Source organism: Truncatella angustata, assembly GCF_020726525.1.
Source record: "Truncatella angustata strain MPI-SDFR-AT-0073 chromosome Unknown BKA67scaffold_10, whole genome shotgun sequence".
NCBI classification, from domain to species: Eukaryota; Fungi; Ascomycota; class Sordariomycetes; order Amphisphaeriales; family Sporocadaceae; genus Truncatella; species Truncatella angustata.
Window position 1 is genome coordinate 1,780,598 of NW_025763390.1, and position 20,979 is coordinate 1,801,576.

General features: G+C 50.5%; 8 protein-coding genes across 8 annotated transcripts; 3 read left to right on the top strand and 5 right to left on the bottom strand.

Annotated features, from left to right (window-relative positions):
• Positions 1-1,230: 1,230 nt before the first annotated feature.
• BKA67DRAFT_583846 (uncharacterized protein) lies at positions 1,231-1,807 on the bottom strand. The gene has a single exon (XM_046104107.1). The coding sequence runs from the start codon at positions 1,679-1,681 to the stop codon at positions 1,520-1,522; it is 162 nt and encodes a 53-aa protein (XP_045952827.1). The 5' UTR covers positions 1,682-1,807; the 3' UTR covers positions 1,231-1,519.
• BKA67DRAFT_583848 (uncharacterized protein) lies at positions 1,797-3,012 on the bottom strand. The gene has a single exon (XM_046104108.1). The coding sequence runs from the start codon at positions 2,912-2,914 to the stop codon at positions 2,237-2,239; it is 678 nt and encodes a 225-aa protein (XP_045952828.1). The 5' UTR covers positions 2,915-3,012; the 3' UTR covers positions 1,797-2,236.
• A 355-nt stretch (positions 3,013-3,367) lies between these two features.
• BKA67DRAFT_98934 (Brix domain-containing protein) lies at positions 3,368-5,184 on the bottom strand. The gene is made up of 5 exons (XM_046109595.1): positions 4,724-5,184; positions 4,649-4,671; positions 4,280-4,514; positions 4,063-4,211; positions 3,368-4,003 (listed from the first exon to the last, which is right to left on the bottom strand). The coding sequence occupies exons 1-5, from the start codon at positions 4,879-4,881 to the stop codon at positions 3,609-3,611; spliced, it is 960 nt and encodes a 319-aa protein (XP_045952829.1). The 5' UTR covers positions 4,882-5,184; the 3' UTR covers positions 3,368-3,608.
• Positions 5,185-5,925: 741 nt separating this feature from the next.
• Positions 5,926-7,634, top strand: BKA67DRAFT_664160 (catalase; the record flags this gene model as incomplete). The annotated part of the gene is made up of 4 exons (XM_046108319.1): positions 5,926-5,934; positions 5,987-6,156; positions 6,209-7,206; positions 7,276-7,634. The coding sequence occupies 4 exons, from the start codon at positions 5,926-5,928 to the stop codon at positions 7,632-7,634; spliced, it is 1,536 nt and encodes a 511-aa protein (XP_045952830.1).
• Positions 7,635-7,986: 352 nt separating this feature from the next.
• On the top strand, positions 7,987-8,481 carry BKA67DRAFT_664161 (uncharacterized protein; the record flags this gene model as incomplete). Its single annotated transcript, XM_046108320.1, has 1 exon — positions 7,987-8,481. The coding sequence occupies one exon, from the start codon at positions 7,987-7,989 to the stop codon at positions 8,479-8,481; it is 495 nt and encodes a 164-aa protein (XP_045952831.1).
• A 4,403-nt stretch (positions 8,482-12,884) lies between these two features.
• Positions 12,885-16,205, top strand: BKA67DRAFT_525736 (uncharacterized protein; the record flags this gene model as incomplete). Its single annotated transcript, XM_046098688.1, has 2 exons — positions 12,885-15,091; positions 15,146-16,205. The coding sequence occupies 2 exons, from the start codon at positions 12,885-12,887 to the stop codon at positions 16,203-16,205; spliced, it is 3,267 nt and encodes a 1,088-aa protein (XP_045952832.1).
• A 681-nt stretch (positions 16,206-16,886) lies between these two features.
• BKA67DRAFT_583863 (uncharacterized protein) lies at positions 16,887-17,673 on the bottom strand. Its single transcript, XM_046104109.1, has one exon. It carries the CDS (start codon positions 17,511-17,513, stop codon positions 16,947-16,949), a length of 567 nt encoding a protein of 188 aa, XP_045952833.1. The 5' UTR covers positions 17,514-17,673; the 3' UTR covers positions 16,887-16,946.
• Positions 17,674-19,221: 1,548 nt separating this feature from the next.
• Positions 19,222-20,428, bottom strand: BKA67DRAFT_664164 (family 53 glycosyl hydrolase; the record flags this gene model as incomplete). Its single annotated transcript, XM_046108321.1, has 2 exons — positions 19,222-20,299; positions 20,355-20,428. 2 exons carry the CDS (start codon positions 20,426-20,428, stop codon positions 19,222-19,224), a joined length of 1,152 nt encoding a protein of 383 aa, XP_045952834.1.
• Positions 20,429-20,979: the final 551 nt, after the last annotated feature.

Below are 20,979 nucleotides of genomic sequence, written 5' to 3' on the forward strand. Positions count from 1 at the left end.
GATTGTGAACGATCATACACGGTTTACCAGAGCGACTGTCTCCGATGCTTTTGGTCCAACCGAAAATGGTCCGAGTTGAAATCACTGGTATGTCACGCACAAAGCATCTATTACGGCAAGATAGCAAGTTGGAATTGAGGAAAGGTGTGGTCCGACTGGGGCAGTAGTAACCACTACCTCAGGGAAGCACAAATAAACTTAAATTCGGAATTATATGGTGATGGAGACAAATAAGTGAGGGTTCTGATTGCTAACGGAAACGTGAAATTCTGCGCAGGCAAATGGACAAAACCAAAAATCAACCCATTTTCGAGGTTTTCTTTTCATACCATTTCGTATGCTCCACTATATACTGATACCTGAAATTGTGGGCTAATTGTTTCTATAAACCCAAATCATATTTGCAAATGTCCTTTGTGATTTTATTTCTTGATAATTTCAAAATACCCCTTGCAACATAACAGCCTCCCTCGTTCTTCTCACGTACAACCCCAAACCTAAATATTTTTCCAGTCTTATCTCAATTGCCATATATACTAGGTGCAGGGACGTTATTAGAGACGGTGACGTTGACCAACTTTGTCAAAAACATGAAGGATGAACTCTGGTGCCTGGGTAGGCGGCCGGTCGTCATTAGCCAGAAGATGGTTGTGACGCAAAAGGGTGCATCTCGGATGATGTTATCTCGACCATTGATACTGTAGAATGGAGTTGACTAAGGCAAAGGCACATATAGTGTCTCGTTAGGATAACTTCACGGCTATATCTAGACAGTAGAAAATGTAAATGAGTGCGAAGGGGCGGACCCATATGATTATATTCTGAAGCCTCTTTCTTTTATGGAATCTTTTCTTCTGGCGCTGTTGTTACTTACGGGTTAATGTATATAGACAGGCAATACAGATTTTAATTCTCATGATTCCAGCAGGTCCTGAACCAAAGAAACACCCAAAGATTTCATAAAAAAGTGAAGCAAACAACAAGGTGGTCTAGAAATTGACATGTCGCTGACATTGCTTACATGAGCGCAGTGGCTAAAGGCTGCATATAAAGATGTACTTTTACTACACAAACTCGCGTACTTAAGCAGCGGGAGAAATGTAGCGCAGATCTAGTACTAATCGAACCCTTGCTTCTCGTATTCTGTTCAACTTCTGGATACCTTGATGGCGATTGTGCTTATTGTAGCACTTTAATTTCGGTCGTTCACGCGCCATGGACGAGTCAAAGGGCTGGAAGCTACTGTCTATATTTATGGAATGACACCTGTCTTCTGTAAACAGGAAAATAAGGTAGAGACACCCGAGTGCTACATTAAAAGGGGTAAGATTTGACCGCAAGAAACCTCGAGGAGACCGCAACAAATAGAGTATCGTAATCGTAAGACCGCTTATCGAGTCCTTGGTGTAAGTACTCACGAGAATCTGAGCCATAAAATTGCACCTCCCCCGATCCGTGAACTTAAGCATTGTAAAGAATAGTGCCATCTAGAATAAAAGTGACCTTCCAACGTATTATTCTACTTGTTGTTCTTGCTTTTCGACGTGCTGCTCTGGGCCGGCGTCTGGACGTTTCGAGACCTCTCCTGCAGCACCCTTTCCTTGGCCCTTCTCGCCCTCTTCTCTTGACCCTTGCTCAACGGCATGGTATTAATGGTTTGCTGAGGCGGAGACACAACCATTGCTTTCTCCTTGCTTTTATTACTAGTCTGGGCTGGTGCGGCAGCTTTCTTCTTCTTCTTCTGCTGCTGCTGTTTCTGCTGTTTCTGCTGTTGCTGCTGCTTCTGCTGCTGCTTCTGCTTCTGCTTCTGCTTCTGCTGCTGCTGCTGCTGCTGCTGCTGCTTCGAGGACCCCGGCTGTACGTTCGAGCTGCTGGCACTGCTTGAGGCGTTTTGATGTACACTGGGTTGATTTCGGTTGGTAAGATCGACCAGGAGGTTGCTTTCAACCAGAGTCAGGACTTGTGATGATTGTTCTATGGTTGTGGTCGCCTTCTCCTTGCCTTTGGTCTGTGCAGACTGTGCTGCGCAGGAGCTACAAATACTGCATGCGGCGGTTCGATTTATCTCAGTGTCATCGTGAGCGTTCATAACAAATTGCAGTCTTGGTCGGTCGGATGTATTCCCTTGTGATTGCTGTATCGCGTTTCGCGGATCACTCTTCGTAGCTCCAATAGTCAGTAACCTAGATGCGTGGTTCCCGCCGGCGCAAGTCGGCGCCTCTCCGGTATGGCTTGGTCACAGTTTACTCACCTGTTGCATCACGAACTTCACACCGTCAGAGTCACTCTCTAGGCGAATTGAAAAATAAGGCCTGCTCAGAAGCAATGGCGTATTTGCGACTTTTCTCCAAGGTTGTGGATTGTAAGCTTCATTCCCATATTTATCGATCCATGTTTGCGTATTGTTCTTTGGCCACACCTGATAACGATACTCTATGGCGCTTTTGACATCGGGATGAACCATATAGACGTCCAAGGAAGCGTTTTCTATTGCTCGCCTGAGAATTGGTAGCTCATTCGCTTGGAAATTGGTCCCATGCTTCGGGTTGAACCTATCGGGTGGTGGCTGACATATGATTGTGACTTCACTGCCCAGTGTTATGAACCAGGTGAAGAGGGCACCAGCTCCTTTCATGAAAGTGCTCACTCGAGATTTGGGCATATTGGCTCTCAGACACTTTGGATGACCTGGTTCCGCCAGTGGGCCTAATGCGATAGTGAGTGTCTGCATGTCATGATCCCTGGCCCATTGCTCGACAAGGGGATGACGGACACTTTCCCAAAGCACTTGACGATTGGGTCGCCATGAATCCCCGCTGAACTGCTCGCTTATATGATTGGCCTCTTCGTCTGTCAGGAAGCTCTGAACTGCCTGCTGCACAGATAAGAAGCTCGAGTCAAGCAGGAGATCCATTGGATTGTTTCATTCGAGATGAGCTGACGGCCAAGCTCGTCAGCTCTGAGATGTTTGAAGAATGGCATATATTTTCTATGAGACAAGAATGAGTATCTACGGTCGAGGAAAATGCATTGGAATATTCGTTGCGGGGAAAGGCCATTTGGCAGTGGCGCAAACGCAAGACTGAAGGTTATTGGTCTGTAGTCTGGAAGCTCGCAGAACGACATGTTACACAACTGCTGCCGAACCGATCGATACTCGACCTCGCGGCCTCATTGCCAGTCGATGGCTGCCAAGAACAGCGTGGAGAAGTGTATCCCAACAACTTGCCTCGACATGACCTGGATATCTAGAAATGTACTCGCTACTGGACTTCTCGTTGCATAATTGGAGTTTTCGGTATCGGTCCTGTCATACGCGCGAGTTATCTAAGTTGGGCCTGATATTATCCTTTTGAATTTACCTAATCTTGCGCACTCCTCGGTCGGGTATTTAGATACAATGGCTTCATAGCGCTCGGCAATGCGGATTCTTGAGATTGACGTGTTTTCCCTCCAATACCACCCAAGTACTGGGCTATTTTGTCCTTATCTTGTGTCGTCGAGAGTATAGCGTAAACGTCTAGGGTGTGTTTACATCATTTCGAGAGCAACGCCGAACTCCAATAGAACCAAGATGAAGATCTCCCATGCCATGCTCACGGATGGCCTCATTGCTTGCTCTTCTTGGGCTTCTCCTCATCAGATCCACCATCCACCATCACCTCGTTGTGGGGGTCTCGACTTCTCTTTAAGCCCTTCATTTTCCTGGTTTGTAAGTCGCCCAGGTCTTGTCTGCCCAAGTGAATTCTGCCGAGCTTGTCACCCATCGTATCTGTGTTGATGTTCTTCTTGGTCTTCTCCTCGCTGGTCTTGGGCTTCTTCATGGCCTCCTTGAGCATAGCCGCGTCAGGTTCTTGTACTCTTCCGACTCTAAAGTCCATGCGCGGGCCCATCTCCTCAACCTCAATACGGGGCATCTTCTCGCCGCTTCGCTTCGTCTCGATCAGGTAGACTCGGAGGTGTATGACTGGCTTGGCGTCATCGTCATTGACGGGTTCCTCAGCTGGCGTTGTTGGTCAATACTCATTGTCAAGCAAAAGGCTGGCGCTACTGGACACTCACCAGATATAGAGACTATGTACTGTAGTCCCTCAACATCGATCTTGTCGGAGCCTTCTCCCTTGAAGAAATCTAGGAAGAAGGACTTGGCCTGCGTGTACTCATTGGGGATTGGGGACTCGAAGGCGGTTCCGGCAAAGACTATCATGGGCCTATCGAACAAGTCAAGTCAGTTGTTGTGGTCGTGAGGACTGTTGGATAGATTCATGCTGCGACATACCTCAGACCAATGGCCGTCTTTCGACCCTTGAACTGGCTCAAGGTTCTGTGGGTCTCGGGGTCGAGGTGCAATTCCAGCAAATCGAGTGTTTTGTGTCCGAACATTCTAACCATGGTGATTGTGTGTGGCCTTTTCTTGGAACTGGAACCGAAGCACATGAGACTTGCGTCGTTCTTCAGGCTAAAGAATTCCAGGCTGTCTGTTCCTTCAAATGGATGGATGGGGTTCTTCTTAGCTGCAATCAAAAGACGCCGGTTAGTTGGGGTTTCCGCGATGAGAAGAAATATACTTGGGGTTCTGTGCTGGCTTGACTGAGACAACCGGTAATCTCTCCAAGGACACAGGCAGTTTGATGTGTTGTATACGTACTGAACTTCTTGGCGTGTGGTACCCTGATGGCTGAGTTAGCATTTCTTTCGTCTCCTCGTTGGCTACGTCTCATACCTCAGCGAATACAAGTCCGTGAGCGCATCTTGTACGACCTGTGAACAAGTGGTTCCGCGTAGAAAGAGGCAGGTCTTGGGATTCTCAACGGCCTTGGGTGCCTGCTTTTCGAGGGCGCGCTTTGAACGCGCATTGCGAGGCTTGACTTGGCGCAACATTTTGTCTGCGGGATGTGGTTGAATTGGCGTATGCGATTCGATTCGGACGCTGGATCTCGACCTTGACCTTGACCTTGACCTTGGACACAGCTGGAGGGTTCTTCTTTCCAGACTTTTTTGAAACTAATCGCGATAGCGCTAAGCGATAAGCGATATCCCGTATCAGTGGGGCAACATCGCGGGGCTACTGCACTTGTCCACGGGCACTGAGATTTTGGTGGTTCGTAGTCAAGCAACCGCTTCATCTCCATCATGTTCCGGATGAGCACGGCTTTCGATTGCCTTATGTCTCACTATCGTAACGTAACATCATATCGAGTAGCAGGAGGGACAGAATTTTGCCTCGAGCGCTCGTAAGTTAGAATGTCGTTTAAGTTTGCTATCGCAAGCAGCTTTAACACTTTCGGCGTTATGCCCCTGTAACACCTGAAAATGCAGAGACAAGCCTATGTAAGTCATCTAGCTTTTCGGATATATCCAACGGCTCGCGGCAGACTGGAGAATTAATTTTTGGAACACGTTCTCGTGAGGACTATACGGCTCGGGTTACTTTCGGCATCTGCTTAGGTGGGCTTGGCTTGGCTTAGCTCAACAACTTCTGCGCATATGGGCGTTGCAGTCGAGCGAGTGGGAGCATTTGCTCCGTTCAACAGTTTTGATCTATACATTCCGAGGAGAAAACCTGTATGTTTAGATATTACAAGCCCGAGATCATGTGAATTCGTATTACTCGTCGAGGCTGAAACCTCATCTGAAGGGCAACCTCTACGTCACCTTGACGACTACTCATGGAAACCGCTCGGAATGACTCCACTCAGTTATCCATACTCCCCATACATTGTACCACTCCAGTACTTGTTTAGCAATCTGACGAATCGAAGTGTCACTGTTGTCAGCGGGTCTTGGCTCTGAAAACGGGTCAGTCTGACCTCATTAGAAGCCGTTGCATGCGAAGATGGTAGTATTAAAGGAGCCGGACCACGGCGTGGTATTGCGACGATGCACTGGTTCTCTGTAGCTAACATACACGTCTACTACTAAAACATGTCTCAAGTGAGTATTGGACCTGTGTTCTGACACGTCGGTCGACTGACAATGATTATAGTCAACCGAACCACCGGTCTACACTCTCGCCGAAGGTCGTCCTGTTCAGGACCCGACCTCTCAGGTCACTCTACGTGGATCCAAGATCCGTGGCGGAGCTCTTGGTCTATTACAGGATACCCAGCTTATCGAGACATTGGCACACTTCCCACGAGAGAGAATACCCGAACGGTATGCTCAAACCACCCGAAGATATAAATCGTCTTGCTAACTGACCATGCAGTGTAGTACATGCTAAAGCTGCTGGTGCGTGGGGCGAATTCGAAGTCACCCACGACATTACAGATTGGTGTTCTGCAGACCTCTTCAGCAATGTTGGCAAGAAGACCGAGGTCTTAGCTCGCATCTCGACAGTAGCTGGCGAGAAGGGATCGTCCGACACCGCTCGTGACATCCGCGGTTTCGCCTTGAAGTTCAAGACCGAAGAGGGCAACTGGGACTTTGTCGGAAATGACTTGCCAGTCTTCTTTATCCGCGACCCAATCAAGTTCCCTTCATTGAACAGATCTCACAAGCGCCACCCTCAGACGGCTGTTGCTGACAGCAGCATGTTCTGGGACTTCCACAACCGCAACCAAGAGGGAGCGCACACTCTCATGCAGCTCTTTGGCCCACGTGGTGTGCCTGAGTCGTTGCGCATGGTCAACGGCTTCGGAAACCACACTTTCAAGTTTGGCAAACCTGAAGATGGCACATTTAAATACGTCAAGATCCATTTTAAACCAACCGCCGGCATCAAGACTCTAAGTCAGGAAGACGCCGTGCGCTTGGCTGGCGAGGAGCCTGACTACCATGTTAAGGATATGTACAACGCCATTGAGGCTGGCGACTATCCTTCATGGACGATGATGCTTCAGGTCATGGATCCCAAGGAGGCTGAGACATACAGATGGAACATTTTCGACATTACCAAGATTTGGCCTCACAAGGATTACCCCTTGATTCCTGTCGGAAAGTTGACCCTTACCAAGAACCCCGCCAACCACTTTGCAGAGATTGAGCAGGCTGCCTTCTCGCCTTCGAATCTGGTTCCTGGCATTGGGCCATCTGCGGATATCATGCTACACGCTCGTATGTTCAGTTATCCCGATGCTGCACGATACCGTGTCGGCCCCAACTACCAACAACTGCCTTGCAATGCTGCCAAGAATGTCTACTCGCCCTACCAAAGAGACGGCCCCATGAGAATGGATGGAAATTATGGCTCAGACCCAGACTACAGTAAGTGTTCATGCCACGCAAAAAGCATCCTGAAATCCTCTCGAGAACTTACCGACTAATATATTGCAGCACGCTCCTCTTTCAGAAAGATTAAAAGTGGTCCCGCGGATCTCGTCCACGACGAGTGGGTCGGCACAGTCCAAGAATACTCATCCGACGTCACAGACGAGGACTGGGAGCAGCCTAAGATGCTATGGAAGCTCTGGAAGGAGAATAAGAGTGGCGACGACGAGGCATTCATCCACAACCTGTCTGGCCACCTCAGCAAGGCGCTGCCCGAAGTCCAGAAGGAGACCGTGGAGATGTGGGCTAAGGTGGATGAGGAGATTCGAAAGCGCCTCCAGGAAGCGCTCGACAAGAGCGGTGCAAGTGCAGATCACAGCAAGATACCTCCTAGTCAGCGAGCTCTGGCTACCCACAGGAAGTGACCTTACCACGAACTAGATGAAGGCACCACAATGAGACATGAGTAGAGCTGACGCCTTGCACAGTAGAATATTTTAGAGATTTAATGAATGATAAAATGCCAGCATTGCTGTGATGGCTGATCTATTTTCAATCAAACATATCTGCGGTACCTTTGAGGGCTCAGATTGGCGATCTACTCTGTGGCCTTCGTTCTGCACTTGCAGACTCGTTTGCCTCCACTCCATTTCCGCAATTCGTCCCTTATGGTAGTCTCAGACAGACTTGCCGGGATGGCGATGTGGCCTGAAGACAGAGCCGGAAAATTCTCCCCAGACCACCTATACAGACAAGAAATATGCTCTGATCCTGACAATGCACCTCAGCCAGGCTGCCCCCATGCCCCGCGTTGCTGGCGCATATGCAAGAATCGCAGTCGCTGCCCGTCCCAGAACACCCACCCTCGCGACCTCAACATATCGATATCTACCGGACAGTCGCGGGATCCATCCCGTCCAGGCGTCCTCTTTCGCCCATCGCCCAGGCCCGATTCGGCGCCAGGGCGTCGTTCTCGACGAAAGGCAGTGCGACCTTGGGCGGGTGGATCGTCTTCCTCACGCTCCCGTAGTATTACTCAAACGTCAGGTTGTCGGCGGCGATCCCGCCGACGACGGGATGTGGACGTTCCACCTGGTCGCGCGTGAGGAGGAAGAATTCCCCGAAGACACCCCTGGCCGATCGCAGCATCTCGCGCAGGAAGTGCAGGCCGAAGGTGTCGAGTCTCCAGAAGTACTGGAGCTTGTGCTGGATGAAACTGCGGTAACGCCCTCTCCGTCTGCACGTCCCGCGACTCGGAGGTGTATTGTCTGAGGCGGGCGGGCCCGGTAACGTGGTCGCTGGTATGCTGGTTGGTCGGCACCTGGGTTATACAACGAGCCGTTTCTTGGTACGGTGTTGGTCAGACTCTCCCACAGCATTGCGGTATACCGGCTTGCGCACACGAACTCCTCGTGCTGATGCTACGGTGAGCTTTCCGGCCAGTCCAGTGGTTGGATGCCTCCGTTCAGATGCCTGATATGGCTCCGGTCTCTGGTTGCACATGACCAAAACTCGATGGAAGAGAGAGCTCTTTGAAGACGAGCCATCTCGACTCCTGATAACATAGGAGCTCTTGTTTCACGCCATTGCTGTCGGTTTCCATGTGTCGAGTGAGCCTATGTAGGAACCCAACGGTGACCATTTGTTGGATTCACACAAGTGGCTTTCATCTTGAAATCAGCTCAACGAGGGCGGTCAGTCTAGTTAAAAGCGTTAACTCTGCTGAGCTGCACTCTTCAAGCTCCGTGGAGGTGGCCAATGGATCCTGTGCCGATCGACCGTGGCCCTAGAGGGATGTTATTATTGCGCCTGAGGTATGGCCTGTCGTGTCAGGCGCGTCGATATGCAGTTTTACTACTGCGATGGTTGTATCTAGCACTTCTGATACGATGGATTTACTGAGAATTGAGCGGATAATTTGCCTCTTTCCTCTATTATATGTTGGCCATGCGTCCGGTACGGCGGTGATGTAGTTCCTAAGCGCCTGAGCTGAATTAATTCTGATGAGGCGATGAGGACCTGAAAGTGTATCTCGTCCGGCAACCTTGAAGTATTTCTTTGTGTCGAGTTCACCATGGTATCGGGGAAGTGAAGACTGGACATACGAAGACCAATAGCTGGAAAAGATCGTACTTCAACTCAGAATCAGCTAGGTCCAGAAGATTGAGATGCAACCGTCGGCCAGTGGAGAATTTTATGGTACTTATAGTTTCATAGCTTGGTATTTTTCGTTTTGTTTCGTACATGTTGAAGTTAAGGTCACGGGGAGAGCATCAGTATGCACGAAGCCTTCTACATGGTATGGGAACCCATGACCTTTGCGACCTGACCTCGAAATTTCATCATTCAAGCTCTTGGTCTCATCGCAGTACTTTGCTTGTAAAATCGGGGTTCGTCGCCATTATACCATGCGGTATATAGTGCATTTCTGGTAAGGAGCAGTCACGTCCATGCAGTCGCAAATTTTACTTCACTGGCGCGGTGATAGTGAACGATGTCATGTCAGATTATACTGTTGATCTCCCTTTCGATGACCTTAGTTCATACATATGAGATTGAATAAATATAATCACTAATACCACACTATGATGAAGATAGTGCACTGGGAATAATTCTAGATGCATAATTACTTGCGTTCACTAGTTCGTGGGGACGTTTTGTCATAAGCGAGCCCGTACTCATGGATGACTCCATCCATACCCGACAGCTCAGCTAACCGTTGAAGATCGACAGAGGATTGACAGTCTAGAAGCTCCATGGAAATCTCGCCGTTATCAATTCTTGATTTTTGTCTGTCGTAGTACGGAACTGTTGTCAGCCGAATCAAATCGAGGCAATTCGACCCTTTGATGAATTACTAGAGTAAACAGAGACTGGCGAGGCGTGCTGACTAGCCGTTCGATGAGCAATGCATACAGTTCCTTGTCGGATATGCCATAAAAGTTCGCTAATCCTTCCACCATGCGTCCGTCGTACAGTCACTCAACCGCAGTTGCGGCAATTGACGTCACGTATGAGCGGACAGCTGCTGGAGCCCGAATTCCAGTTTTTACCTAACTTTTGTGAAATGTTTCGGATGTATCCATACATTATTGACCCAGTTTTTACGTCGGGTCTTTTGCTCATAATCATAATTCAGTTTACAAAAGAACAAACGAGCCAATAGCGGACCAACAGGGCCATTGCCCCCCAGGATTTAGAGTCGTAAAATTGCACACCAAAACGGAAGTCTCAGCCGGAGAGCTGAAGTTGAAGTGTCAGCCCTCTCGCCTTGCGCACCTGAGTCACCCGAACGTGCCTGCATAAGCGGCGGGGTATCAATCTATGACCCCTGTTCCTGGCCTGTAATTTCGCAAAGGACCCGGGAGATCATTCCAGGGTCGTGCCAACGAATTCCTTCTTCTGCATTGCTGTTCCTCTTTATTGGGTGATTCGTAAGCTGCAGAACGTCCCGTGAGCTGATTGTCTTGTTGCAAAACAATGAAAACGCTGTGCTTACGACTACATTCTCGCTATGCAATCAACACTTGCTTGGGACCAGCTCTGGTATATATGCTTACCTCTGCTTGCTCTGCTCTAGGTTAGGGCGCTGGGCTAGTTCAGGCAAGTGCTGCACCATTGAAGCCACATCGATAGTTGCATTGAAAACCTTATTCCTCGATTGAGTGACAGGTCTGGCAAACACGCCGCCACGCTTTTTATGCAATAGCCTCGATGACACTCTCTCTGCCGCTCCTGAGTTACTTTATTCTTGACCGTGACGTGATGGAAAAGTAAACATCAGGACCCTCTTCCCGCGACATGTTCCAGATGTGCTGTCTCAACCACTGCAACGGTGTCGGTTAGGGCGCTGATTGCCCCGGCTCACAGAGCTGCCTTGTGAGACCTGCGTGTAGAGCGATATCTTCTTTGGCCAACTATGGAGCGCATGTACTAGATGGACTTCAAGGTTGATGATGATATTGAGATTGGAATGAGATTCAAGCGGTGTGGCCGATGAAAGCGCTCTCCTGTATCTTGTATTCCAGACCAGAACTAGTTCGACGCAATTTCCCAGCTCCAATACTTTCTGAAAGAGAATAAAGATGAGAATGCCACTACCCGAACAGGTATCGCATAAAGTGGCATGGATAGTATGGCGTTAGGCTCCAGTGGGCCGAAGCGCTCTAAACATCTAAGTTAGCCCTGCCTTCCGATTTGACAGCTTCTACGTTAATTGCCCATTCTCCCAAAATCTGTACCCTCTCATTGTTTCCGTTATGACTGGGGAAATGGTATTAAGGTGATATAGTATATCCTTATTCAATTGATTCGACAGCATTGCCGAGTGCGAGCGTGAAGTGTGTTTCTAAAGCCAGCGCACAAGTGACGTTCTGCATGGTCATCAATACATAAGTCCACCAGGAGCGCACCTGGGTTTGCTTCCGTATGTGCATGCAAGGCATGCTACTTTTCATCACCTTAAATCGTGGTATTGTGCATGCTTATTACGTCCACTGTGCAGTGCAGCATGTAACAAACAGTGTTGTTCGAAACCCTATGTATTGTACTGTACTGTACCCCCTTTCGCTTGCAGTTGAAAGGTGATTGACTGCAAATCATTCCCTTTTCCTATGTTGAGGCCGCAGTTTGTTGCATCATGATTAGCGTTCATCCCAAGACACTCAGCCGCCCCCCAATCTAAGAATCTGGGGCTTAATATATACCTGACCGCGGTTCGAAAGTAACGATGATGCTCGTCACAGCAGTCACATATCGATACACGATCTTGATCCCGAACTTCGGTCCTTGACGCAACTAGAACTGTGCTTGTGACCCAAGATACGACGGAGCGGCCTCGACATTGGACGAAACTCTTGTCGGCGAGCTTTTCCACACGGCTAAGTCTGGGTCCATCCCATCTTTAGTGGCAGCATCGCGATGCTTGAAACCACCCAATACGACTTACCCACATCGCCTCTTCCAGTGCGCTCAGCCCACCCTCGGCCATCTAGATCCCCGTCTTGGACAAAATTTCGTTAGATTGTATAAGACTGTCTGTAATTTCTTCGCCTCGCTTCCTAGCCACGTAAACTTATACGACGAGTTGGTGGTTCTCATGCGAAGATCATACTTTTCCGTTCACTGGTAGGATCGAATCCTAATAATAAAGCGCCCCTCGTCTGTTCAGTAGCCACCTTGAAACATAGCCCCGTTCGCACCATAACGACAGCAGATTGGTACAGCACAAGTCAGCTCATACCTTACTACGCAACAGACCCACGTGTTGGTACTCAAAATCTCAGATCCCCGGCCATGAGATGAGTGGCCCAACTCTGGCTCTGACGGCATCCCCAACCGCCGTCAAGTCAAAGTCGTTCGCATTCCAGCACATACATTCCAATTCTGGTTGTGTGCAAGTACATGCACAGCCGCATTTGCAGACGAGCCTCACGACGAAATCAAGCTCCAGCCTTCAGCAAACCCACCCTGTGACTGTGAGCACAAAGACAAAGGCAAAGGGTCAGGGTCTACCGAATGTGTCCACTTTCGACATCGAATTCTCCTCTTTCGATTTCGATGGCCTGAATTTCGATCCCACTCTACCAGTGAGCAAGACATTGAAGTTTAGCTCCAATGAGAAACTCGCTCACGACATTACGAACCGCGAGGGCCCGAGGCCCCGGAACGAAAAGATGGGGAGTCGGAGGAAGTCGATTCTAGGTCGCCCGCAGTCATGGGTGTCGACGTCGAAAAACGCACCCGAAATCCGGCAGCCTACGGAGGAGGAGCCAGCCAGACTCGACGACATAGAGAATGACAAAAAGGAAGCCGACGGTTCTGGCCTGTTGCAGCCACCAGAGAGGACTAGTTCATTCGCATCTCTTACAAGACGCTCATGGATGTCCACATCGCGAACCCCGTCGCCTTCCGCGAATGCACCAGAGGCTGCAGACTACCTTTCCCATGAAACCCGCGAGCGCTCTTCGAGTGTCTCCTCCGCCAAACTGAAGAAGTTTTCTCGCAAACGCCCCATGTCAACCATCGAAAGCGACGGCAACAAGTCCTCCGAATCGCTCGGAAAACTCAGCACGTTTGTGGGAAAGATGAAGCACCGCCCTCAAAGCGGCCTCTTCAAAGGCGCAACGCCCGACGATGCAGATAGTGCCGCATCTTCAGTCGCTAGCATCGCTCCAGCATCAACTTCTACCAGGCCTTCGAACGCAGCTTCCGACAATACCGTCCCTTCGGTTACCGACGATGTCGCACAACCATACGCATCACCGCAAGCTCGCGATCCGCTCTGGACCGTCTTCAAGAGCCTGGACTCGGAGCACGCCAAGTTTCAGGCGAGGAAGCCCGCTGAAAGAATGAAGCAAGTCCGGATTGTGCTGATACCTTTCTTGCGGAGCTATGCTTCTCATCCGTCCAACAAGAAGCTTGGCGCAGAGCATGTCGAGCAGAGAGCGAACATCCTCAACAAATGGTGGACCGGATTGCTAGATTTGCTCGATGGACCCGCGCAATCATCCTTGCCTGGAGCAGATCGGCCGTTACTACACGAGGTAACGTCACTACTCATGATGCGACCGGAATGGCGCATGAATACAGCAGTTTTTCGACCTCTGGCAGATCGGGATCTTCAGGAGCGGGTGAGCAGGAAAGGGCGAGCACGATCCGAGACCTCGAACGATTCGGGAAGTCCGACAGACTCTGACTTCATAAGAGAGTCGGCAGAACACAACGTCAGAACCATGTTTACGACGAACTTAGTGCGCCAGATGGCATTCGTGGTGGAAAAGATGGCGCAACGACACATGCCTTTGAGTTTGGTGAACTTTGCTGGCAAAGCTTGCGCATATGCATTTTTCTTCGTACCGGGAATTGGTGAAGTTTTGGTGAGACTGTGGGCTCTGACAGCTAGCTTGATCCGTCGGGTGGCTGATGAGTTTCGATTGCCCCGGCGCAGCAAAGGCGAGAGCGATGACATTGTTGCTCTTTTCCCGCCCAATATGGGCGATCTTGGCTGGACTGCTGTCAAGCACATGACGAGTACCTTGAGGCTGCCTACGAAGCTCCCTCTGGCTGCCGCAAAAATTGGATGGCACGGTCCCTGGCTTTCGAGATGGCGAGGTCGAGACACTGATCTGTTCTTCATCTTCTGCAAGTACTACTTCATTCTGGCAGAGGAATTTGTACCTTCAGAGCTCCCATTAGTTGAGAAGGGTCGGGCTCCAGCATTCGTACTGGTCAACGCCCAAATTCTGTCGACGTTGGACTCGACGGTGCATCGCCAGGCAGCCTTCAACGCCGTGGCGTACCCAGCCGCAGATGGAATCGATGCCAGTGCCACAGCTTTACCCTTCGCACCGAACAACAACGTCATGAAAGGCATGGCCGAAAACCGCTTGATTGTTCTGCTTAAAGATTTTCTATCTGCAAGCTCAGTTGCCTTCATGCCCGCGCGGCATACCTTCGCGGAAGCATTTATGGCGTTGATGAAAGCAGCCGTGAAACGAACCTTGCAATTTGACCAGCAGGCATGCTTCACACTTTGCGACTTCCTGGAAGAATCACTTGTCGCTTATGACGGGTATGTCGATGTTGAAAGGCCCACTCTGGAGTACATCGATTGGCCATTTTGGTTCGACGTTTTCAAGAAGATCATGGATACCAGTAACGCTGGGTCTGAAATTAGAGTCTTGTCGCTGATCTTTTCAATTTGGGATACGATCGCTAGCAATCAGAGCCGAAAAGAGTCCATCTGCTTGGGCTGGCTGTTGAAAGAAGACGTTTTCTATCAATGGTTCAACAACTGGTGCCCTATGGTCAGAGCATACTACATGCGTCTCCTCTGCTGGCGGATCTGTCGAGACGCCGGCAGTGCAAATGAATTGGATGCGTAAGTTGATGTTTCGCATTGTGCTCAGGAGACGCTAGCTAATTATGATTATAGCAAGATTTTTGTGACCGTTAATAATCGGTTGAAGAACGTTTGGTCCCATTATCTGTGGCAGAAGCATGAGGCTGAGCTGCAAAGAAAGCTCCCGCCGTGTACAGCTCCATCATGGCCCACCCCTGGGAAACGTTTCATGATCATTCGTACAGAGGTTCCTGCTACCCAAGGCGGACTCATGATGGGCTTCGATACATTTTCGACACCCATGGGCCCTCTCGAGCCCACCGTAACACCAGCCAGTCCCAGAGGCTCTGCAGAAATGCAACTCACCGAGCCTGCCGCGTACAAGAAGAAATGGAACCTTTTTGGCAAGGTGCTTTCATTTGGCAACCCCAGTGGCATGCAAGACCTCGAAGCCATGAGGCGGGAGACGGCTGCCTCTCGCAAGCCTGTACCTCCCCCGAAGTCTAGCAGTACACCTACACCCCCAGCATCCGACTCAGATAGCCTTGGCTCTTCACCAACGTATGAAGCACTTCAATATGTCTTCCGCTTCACCCTCCAGTGGAACAATGCTGGAACTATGGCGCCCCCAGCTAGGATCTTGATACGACCTCGACTTCCGGCACCAGCTCAATCCTGGGTAAGCGCCAAGATGAGGAACACTGACGGTACCCCCGCTCCACCAGCGGCTGGCAGACCGGCCGCCACGAGAGCGGTGTCGGGCAGCGCAAGCAAGGGACTCATTGAAGCTGCTAAGAACGCGGATCCCGAGGCAGTGTCGCCTACAACACAGACTGCGCCTAGGATATCGCTCAATTTCGATACTCACGATAACTTTAATTCACTTGGTCCTGTCGAGACTAGAGTTAGTGACGAGCAAGTCCGTGCTCCGGCTCCTATGGCGCCCAACGCAGAGCCCGTCGTCTTGCCTGTGAAACCCACGGGTTTCTACACACAATCGTCGACCTACGCAGGACGCGCTCTTGCTGAATGGGGCTTAGTAGTTGCTGAGTGCAACAACTTCGTCGATAGGCGACGTGAAGAAGGTGTGCTTGGCCTCAGCGAGATTGAAGTCCCGTCCCTAGGTGTCGAAGGGTTCCGAAAGATAGGCTAGAAACCTCGATCACCCGTCCGCCCTGCTAGCTCCAGGGTGGATCAACACAGAAGGCAGGCTTCAAATCAGCACGAAGGAAATCCTGGCAGGAACGAGGAATCTGAGCCGCCTCGACAACCTTTACGAGAGCCATCGGTGTTTTGCAGTTGCATCCCAACAACGAGAGATCCCGAGAACGGGGTCCTCCAACGTATATTCCTTTCTATTTCGAGTCTTTGAGAGAATTTTTGAAGTTGCATTTGTGAGCGTTGCCACATCATCACCATCGGCGTTTCCGGCGAAATCTCCTCGACTGTATCCGAGGAAAGCATTTGAGTTCATGATCTCATTTTCACGACTATAGAAAAGCTCTCAGGAAATGGTTTTGCACAGGGTCGATGGATAAATCAGGATGGTTTACATAGGAAAGGAACGGTATATAAGGGTGAATCTGGACTGGAACAAGAGCAATCGAGGGGGATATACCCGGCTTTTGTGAGCTGTATTATATTCGAATAGAATAGTCGAGCAAACTCGGCTTGAAAACTAAAGTGTTGGCTACATCATGCTCTGTCACAATTTATTACTACACATCGCATCGCTTTTCCACCTTCAGATGAAATTAGATGTGATCGCAATGTTATTTACAATATCTGCGATTGAATATCATTCAATTGATTTGAGAATAATCTTGAATTTGCGGCCCATGTTTGAAGCATTGCGTCTCCAAACTCCCATGGACAAATGGGCATACACGACTACTTATAAAGTCTGGTTGTTCACTTTAGCATATGTCTCTAACACCACTTCCCGATTTTCGTCCAGGTAGTTTCTGAATGTCTTCAAGTCGAAAGGCAAGTTAAGGTCCTTAGCGGGAGGGCCGCCTAAGGAGTCCGTTTTGATTCTGATCATCATGCCCTTGACAAGTGGATTCTCCTTTGACAACTTCTCTGCCTCCTGTTCCGTGTAGGTGTGAATTCTCAGCTGCTTGCCACTGACCTCGCTCAAGAGACGTATGACTTCCTTGAGGGGCAGCGTTTCCGCAATCAGCTCGACCTCCCTGCCGTGCCAACCTTCCGGATCCTGCATCGCCACAGCTGCGATCCGACCCACATCTTCGGTATCGATCAGAGGCATGGGGAAGTCCGACGAGAACGCCGTGTGCCAGACCCCCTCACTGATCAGGTCGGGAGTCTGGAAAGAGGTCCACGGCGCCAGCCAGTTGCTCATGAACCCGCAAGGACGCAGGATAGTGTACCTCAGCCCGCCGTCCGCCCACCTCCTCACCGCCTCCTCGCCCTCGACCTTGGAGAGGAAGTACTGCGCCATGAACGCGTTGTCGTCCCAGCCCTCGACCCTGCGCACCTGTTCGAAGCGCGCCACGATCGACACCGTGCTGTACACCACGTGCCCGACCGTCCCGCTGCTCGCCGCGGCCGCCAGTATGTTGCCGGCCCAGCGCCCCTCGGCCTCGGACTCCGTGAATGACGGCATCGAGGGAAAGAAGACGGCGCTGCAGCCCGCCACCGCCGCCTCCAGCGACTCTGCCGAGTCCCAGTCGCCCTCGAAGAGCGTGGCGCCCAGGCGTGCCAGCGACTCTGCCGCTGTGGATGCGCGGTCACGCACGTACGCGTTGACCTCGTGCCCCGAGGCCAGCAGCGCTCGTGCTGTTGCGCCGCCTTGCTTCCCTGTAGCTCCTGCCACGAAGAATCTGGTCATGTTGTAATATTTTTTTAGGTTGAGGTGAACGGTTGGTGATCTTTGAAGTGGTTGCAAGTGAAGTACGGAAACCTGTGTATATTAATGGGAAAGGAAGTCCTAGGGGTAAACTATCTTTGAGCAGGAGAGCTGTGTGGTCATGTAAAAGATCTCAATATTAACCTGACAATCAGAACGGCGGTGACGGTTTATATATTCATGTATATACATGAGCCCATTGCAGTTTGTCGCAGCCTAAACCAAACTCACCCTTGCCATCAAGTGGGTTTCCGACGGGGTTTGGACCTTCCGAAAACCATGCAGGCAGGCAGAAGGAGCTTATTCTCAGTGAGTCCAACTTGGAGACGACTGCATTCCAATGGTCCCCAGAGGTTTCGCGATGCCATGGGCAGGAATGGCGTGATCACATTGGCCAAGCGTAAGCCTCTCAATGTGTGCGCACTTGAAGTTATGCCGCCGCAGAAAAGTCTCCGAGGCCAGCACGGAAACTACTGGCTCTGGAGCTTTTCGCGGGTGTTCCATGACGCCGAAAAGATATAATCCTAGCAAGTGACTTGGCGCCGGGGAGAATGATGTTCAAAAGGAAGATAGGGGTAAAAGAAATTGAACAAACGAATATTAAAACAATTTAGCCGAAGCACTTCTCTACAGAGAAATACCCGAGCGTCCAAACTTCTGAGCGTCTTAGGCCCGCGCCCTTTCGATCTAGTAGACCATACTCTTCAGTACCTCGACGGAGAGGAAGATGACCAATCCTATGGCGACTGTAACCATCATGCTCACAGCAATCCTCTCGCCGAGCGGGGGCCCAGTTCGCCACGGCGTCAGGCTCGAGTCGGACAATGAGGCGGAATCTAACGCCGAGAACGTCTGATACGAGTGTGCCTCACTTTGCTCGACCGAGCCGAGAAATGTTTCTTAGAGATTACTTTGGTTAGCAGTAGAGTCTCGTAGGGTGAGGAATGAGTCATATCATGGCTCACAGTCGAGGAATAGCCCGCGTTAATGCGATCTGGAAGGGTAGGAAGCTGGCTTGTTTCTGTTGTATCGTTCTCCATTTCCGTTGTTGAATTTGTGGTGGAAGTGTTTTGCTGGGAAAGAGAGTACCGCTGAGTGACGAAATACAATGTTTTTGGAAACCTTCCAGCGTTGAATCTAACTTAAGGACGAAAGTGTTGTAACTGAAAACTTGTCATTATCTCGCAGTGACCGTGACTGAAGCATGATCACACAAACACAGCACATACTAATCTAGATGAAAAGCACAAATCATACCGGTCATAATTAGACTGAATTATTATTTTCTTCCTTTGGGATATTACTTGTAGAAGTTGACCGACTTGCGTGAGTAGCCAGTCGTCTCAGGCCACTTGCTGTAGTCGGGATAGAACAACAACGCATCCGTGCAGTTGCTCCCGAGGGACGTGTTGTTCAACCAGGTCGGCTCCCAGTACCAAACACCCTGTCCGAGCCCCTTGGGCACGCTCTGTACCACATCGATGACCTTGCCCATCCACTCGACCTGTCCGTCCACGTTGTACGGGATCTCCGGCTCCGAAGACTCCGGGATCGGGTTGTACTGCCCGTCGCAGATAGCCGGGTAGTCCGTCTCGGCCACCTGAACCGGCTTGCCGTACTTCTTGGCCAGCGTGTTCAGGCTGTCGCGCAGGTTGTCAAGCGTGGCCGAGGTGCCATAGAACGGGTAGAAGCTGACGCCGAAGGCATCGACGTCAGAGGTCTTGACGCCGTTGTCGAAGAGCGCAGAGTACCAGCGGGTCTGGAACGTGGTGTTCCAGCCGTTGTCGAGGTGGATCATGATCTGCTTGGGCCTGTTGAAGCCCTTGGCCACCGCGTCGTCGACGCCGGCCCGCGCGGCCTTGTACAGCGTCGCCACGTTGGTGAAGTTCTTGACCAGGGCGTGGTAGGGCTGGATGTCGATGTCGACGTAGCCCGTGGGCCACAGGAAGCCGTGGCGGATCTCGTTGCCCAGCGACACGATATCGAGATTGATACCAGCCTTCTTGAAAGCGATCAGAGTGTCGCGGACGTACTTCCTCAGTGTCTGTGACAGCGGCTTCAGCTCTGTCGGCCATGCGGCCGGGATAGGCTGTTTCTGCGGGTCCGCCCAACTGTCGGCGAAGTGGAAGTCGAGATAGAGGCGGTATCCCTTGCTCTGGAACCGCTTGGCCAGGTTGAGGTTGTAGTCTAATCCGTAGACGCCGTCGGAGGGGTTGACCCAGAGGCGGAGGCGGACTCCGTTCATGCCACCATCGCCGAGGATGTCATCTGCGGCCCGTGTCACGTTGTTACGGGCTGTATCGACATAATGGAAGTTCCCGGCATCCTCCAGAAGCTTAAGCGAGCTCAAATCATGGCCTTTGTAAAAATAAGCATCTCTAAAATCCCACAATTAGTTTAATGATGAGAGGCAAGGTCGTCCATGGAACCCACTTTGAGCCACCACTCTTAGAGGGGGCGGCCGCCGTGAAGGCGAGCAGTGACAGAAGCGTGGTTAGAATAAACATTATCACCAATTACCAACTACACTTGGGCAGCCTGACGTTCCAATCAAGGCCACCAACGACGGAAGTCATCGTGTTTATATGCGTACAAAGCGGCATTGCTTTTGCATATATCCAAGCGAAGGACCGGGGTGTAAAAAGTCTCCAAGAAAAAGTCTCCAAAAAATGATCTCAACGAGTCTGCTTTAGCTTCTGTGCATTTTGCGCGATGTTACCTTCTCCAAATTCTCTGTGGTGGAAAATATGGAAAATATTTAGGACATGCGGGGCTCCGTGCGGAGAATCCCCGCGACTATAGATGCTAGCCCGCGGAGTACTGCCTATTATTACCACTGAGCCGTCGGCTCGCTTGTAAGCTTGATTATAGCGTGGTTGGAAACTTTATTTGACCGCTCGACCCTTATGTAATCGACATGTTTCCCGGTATAGACAACCTGATGCCTCGGGATGGCCGGCGGTAATTTTGATTGTCTAAGTCTTGTGATCAAACTTTTTGGAAAAACCGACCCATGATGTGATGTTCGCTTAACTGGCTTATTTTTTTTAGGACATCA

What these genes read in the sequence shown, in the direction of transcription:
- BKA67DRAFT_583846 (XM_046104107.1), bottom strand. Translation starts at nt 1,681, where the DNA reads ATGGTTGTGTCTCCGCCTCAGCAAACCATTAATACCATGCCGTTGAGC.
- BKA67DRAFT_583848 (XM_046104108.1), bottom strand. Translation starts at nt 2,914, where the DNA reads ATGGATCTCCTGCTTGACTCGAGCTTCTTATCTGTGCAGCAGGCAGTT.
- BKA67DRAFT_98934 (XM_046109595.1), bottom strand. Translation starts at nt 4,881, where the DNA reads ATGTTGCGCCAAGTCAAGCCTCGCAATGCGCGTTCAAAGCGCGCCCTC. An exon ending in ACCACACGCCAAGAAGTTCA is followed by an intron (nt 4,515 to 4,648) that starts GTACGTATACAA and finishes TTTTGATTGCAG; the next exon opens with CTAAGAAGAACCCCATCCAT. An exon ending in AAGACGGCCATTGGTCTGAG is followed by an intron (nt 4,212 to 4,279) that starts GTATGTCGCAGC and finishes CTTGTTCGATAG; the next exon opens with GCCCATGATAGTCTTTGCCG.
- BKA67DRAFT_583863 (XM_046104109.1), bottom strand. Translation starts at nt 17,513, where the DNA reads ATGGCGCAGTACTTCCTCTCCAAGGTCGAGGGCGAGGAGGCGGTGAGG.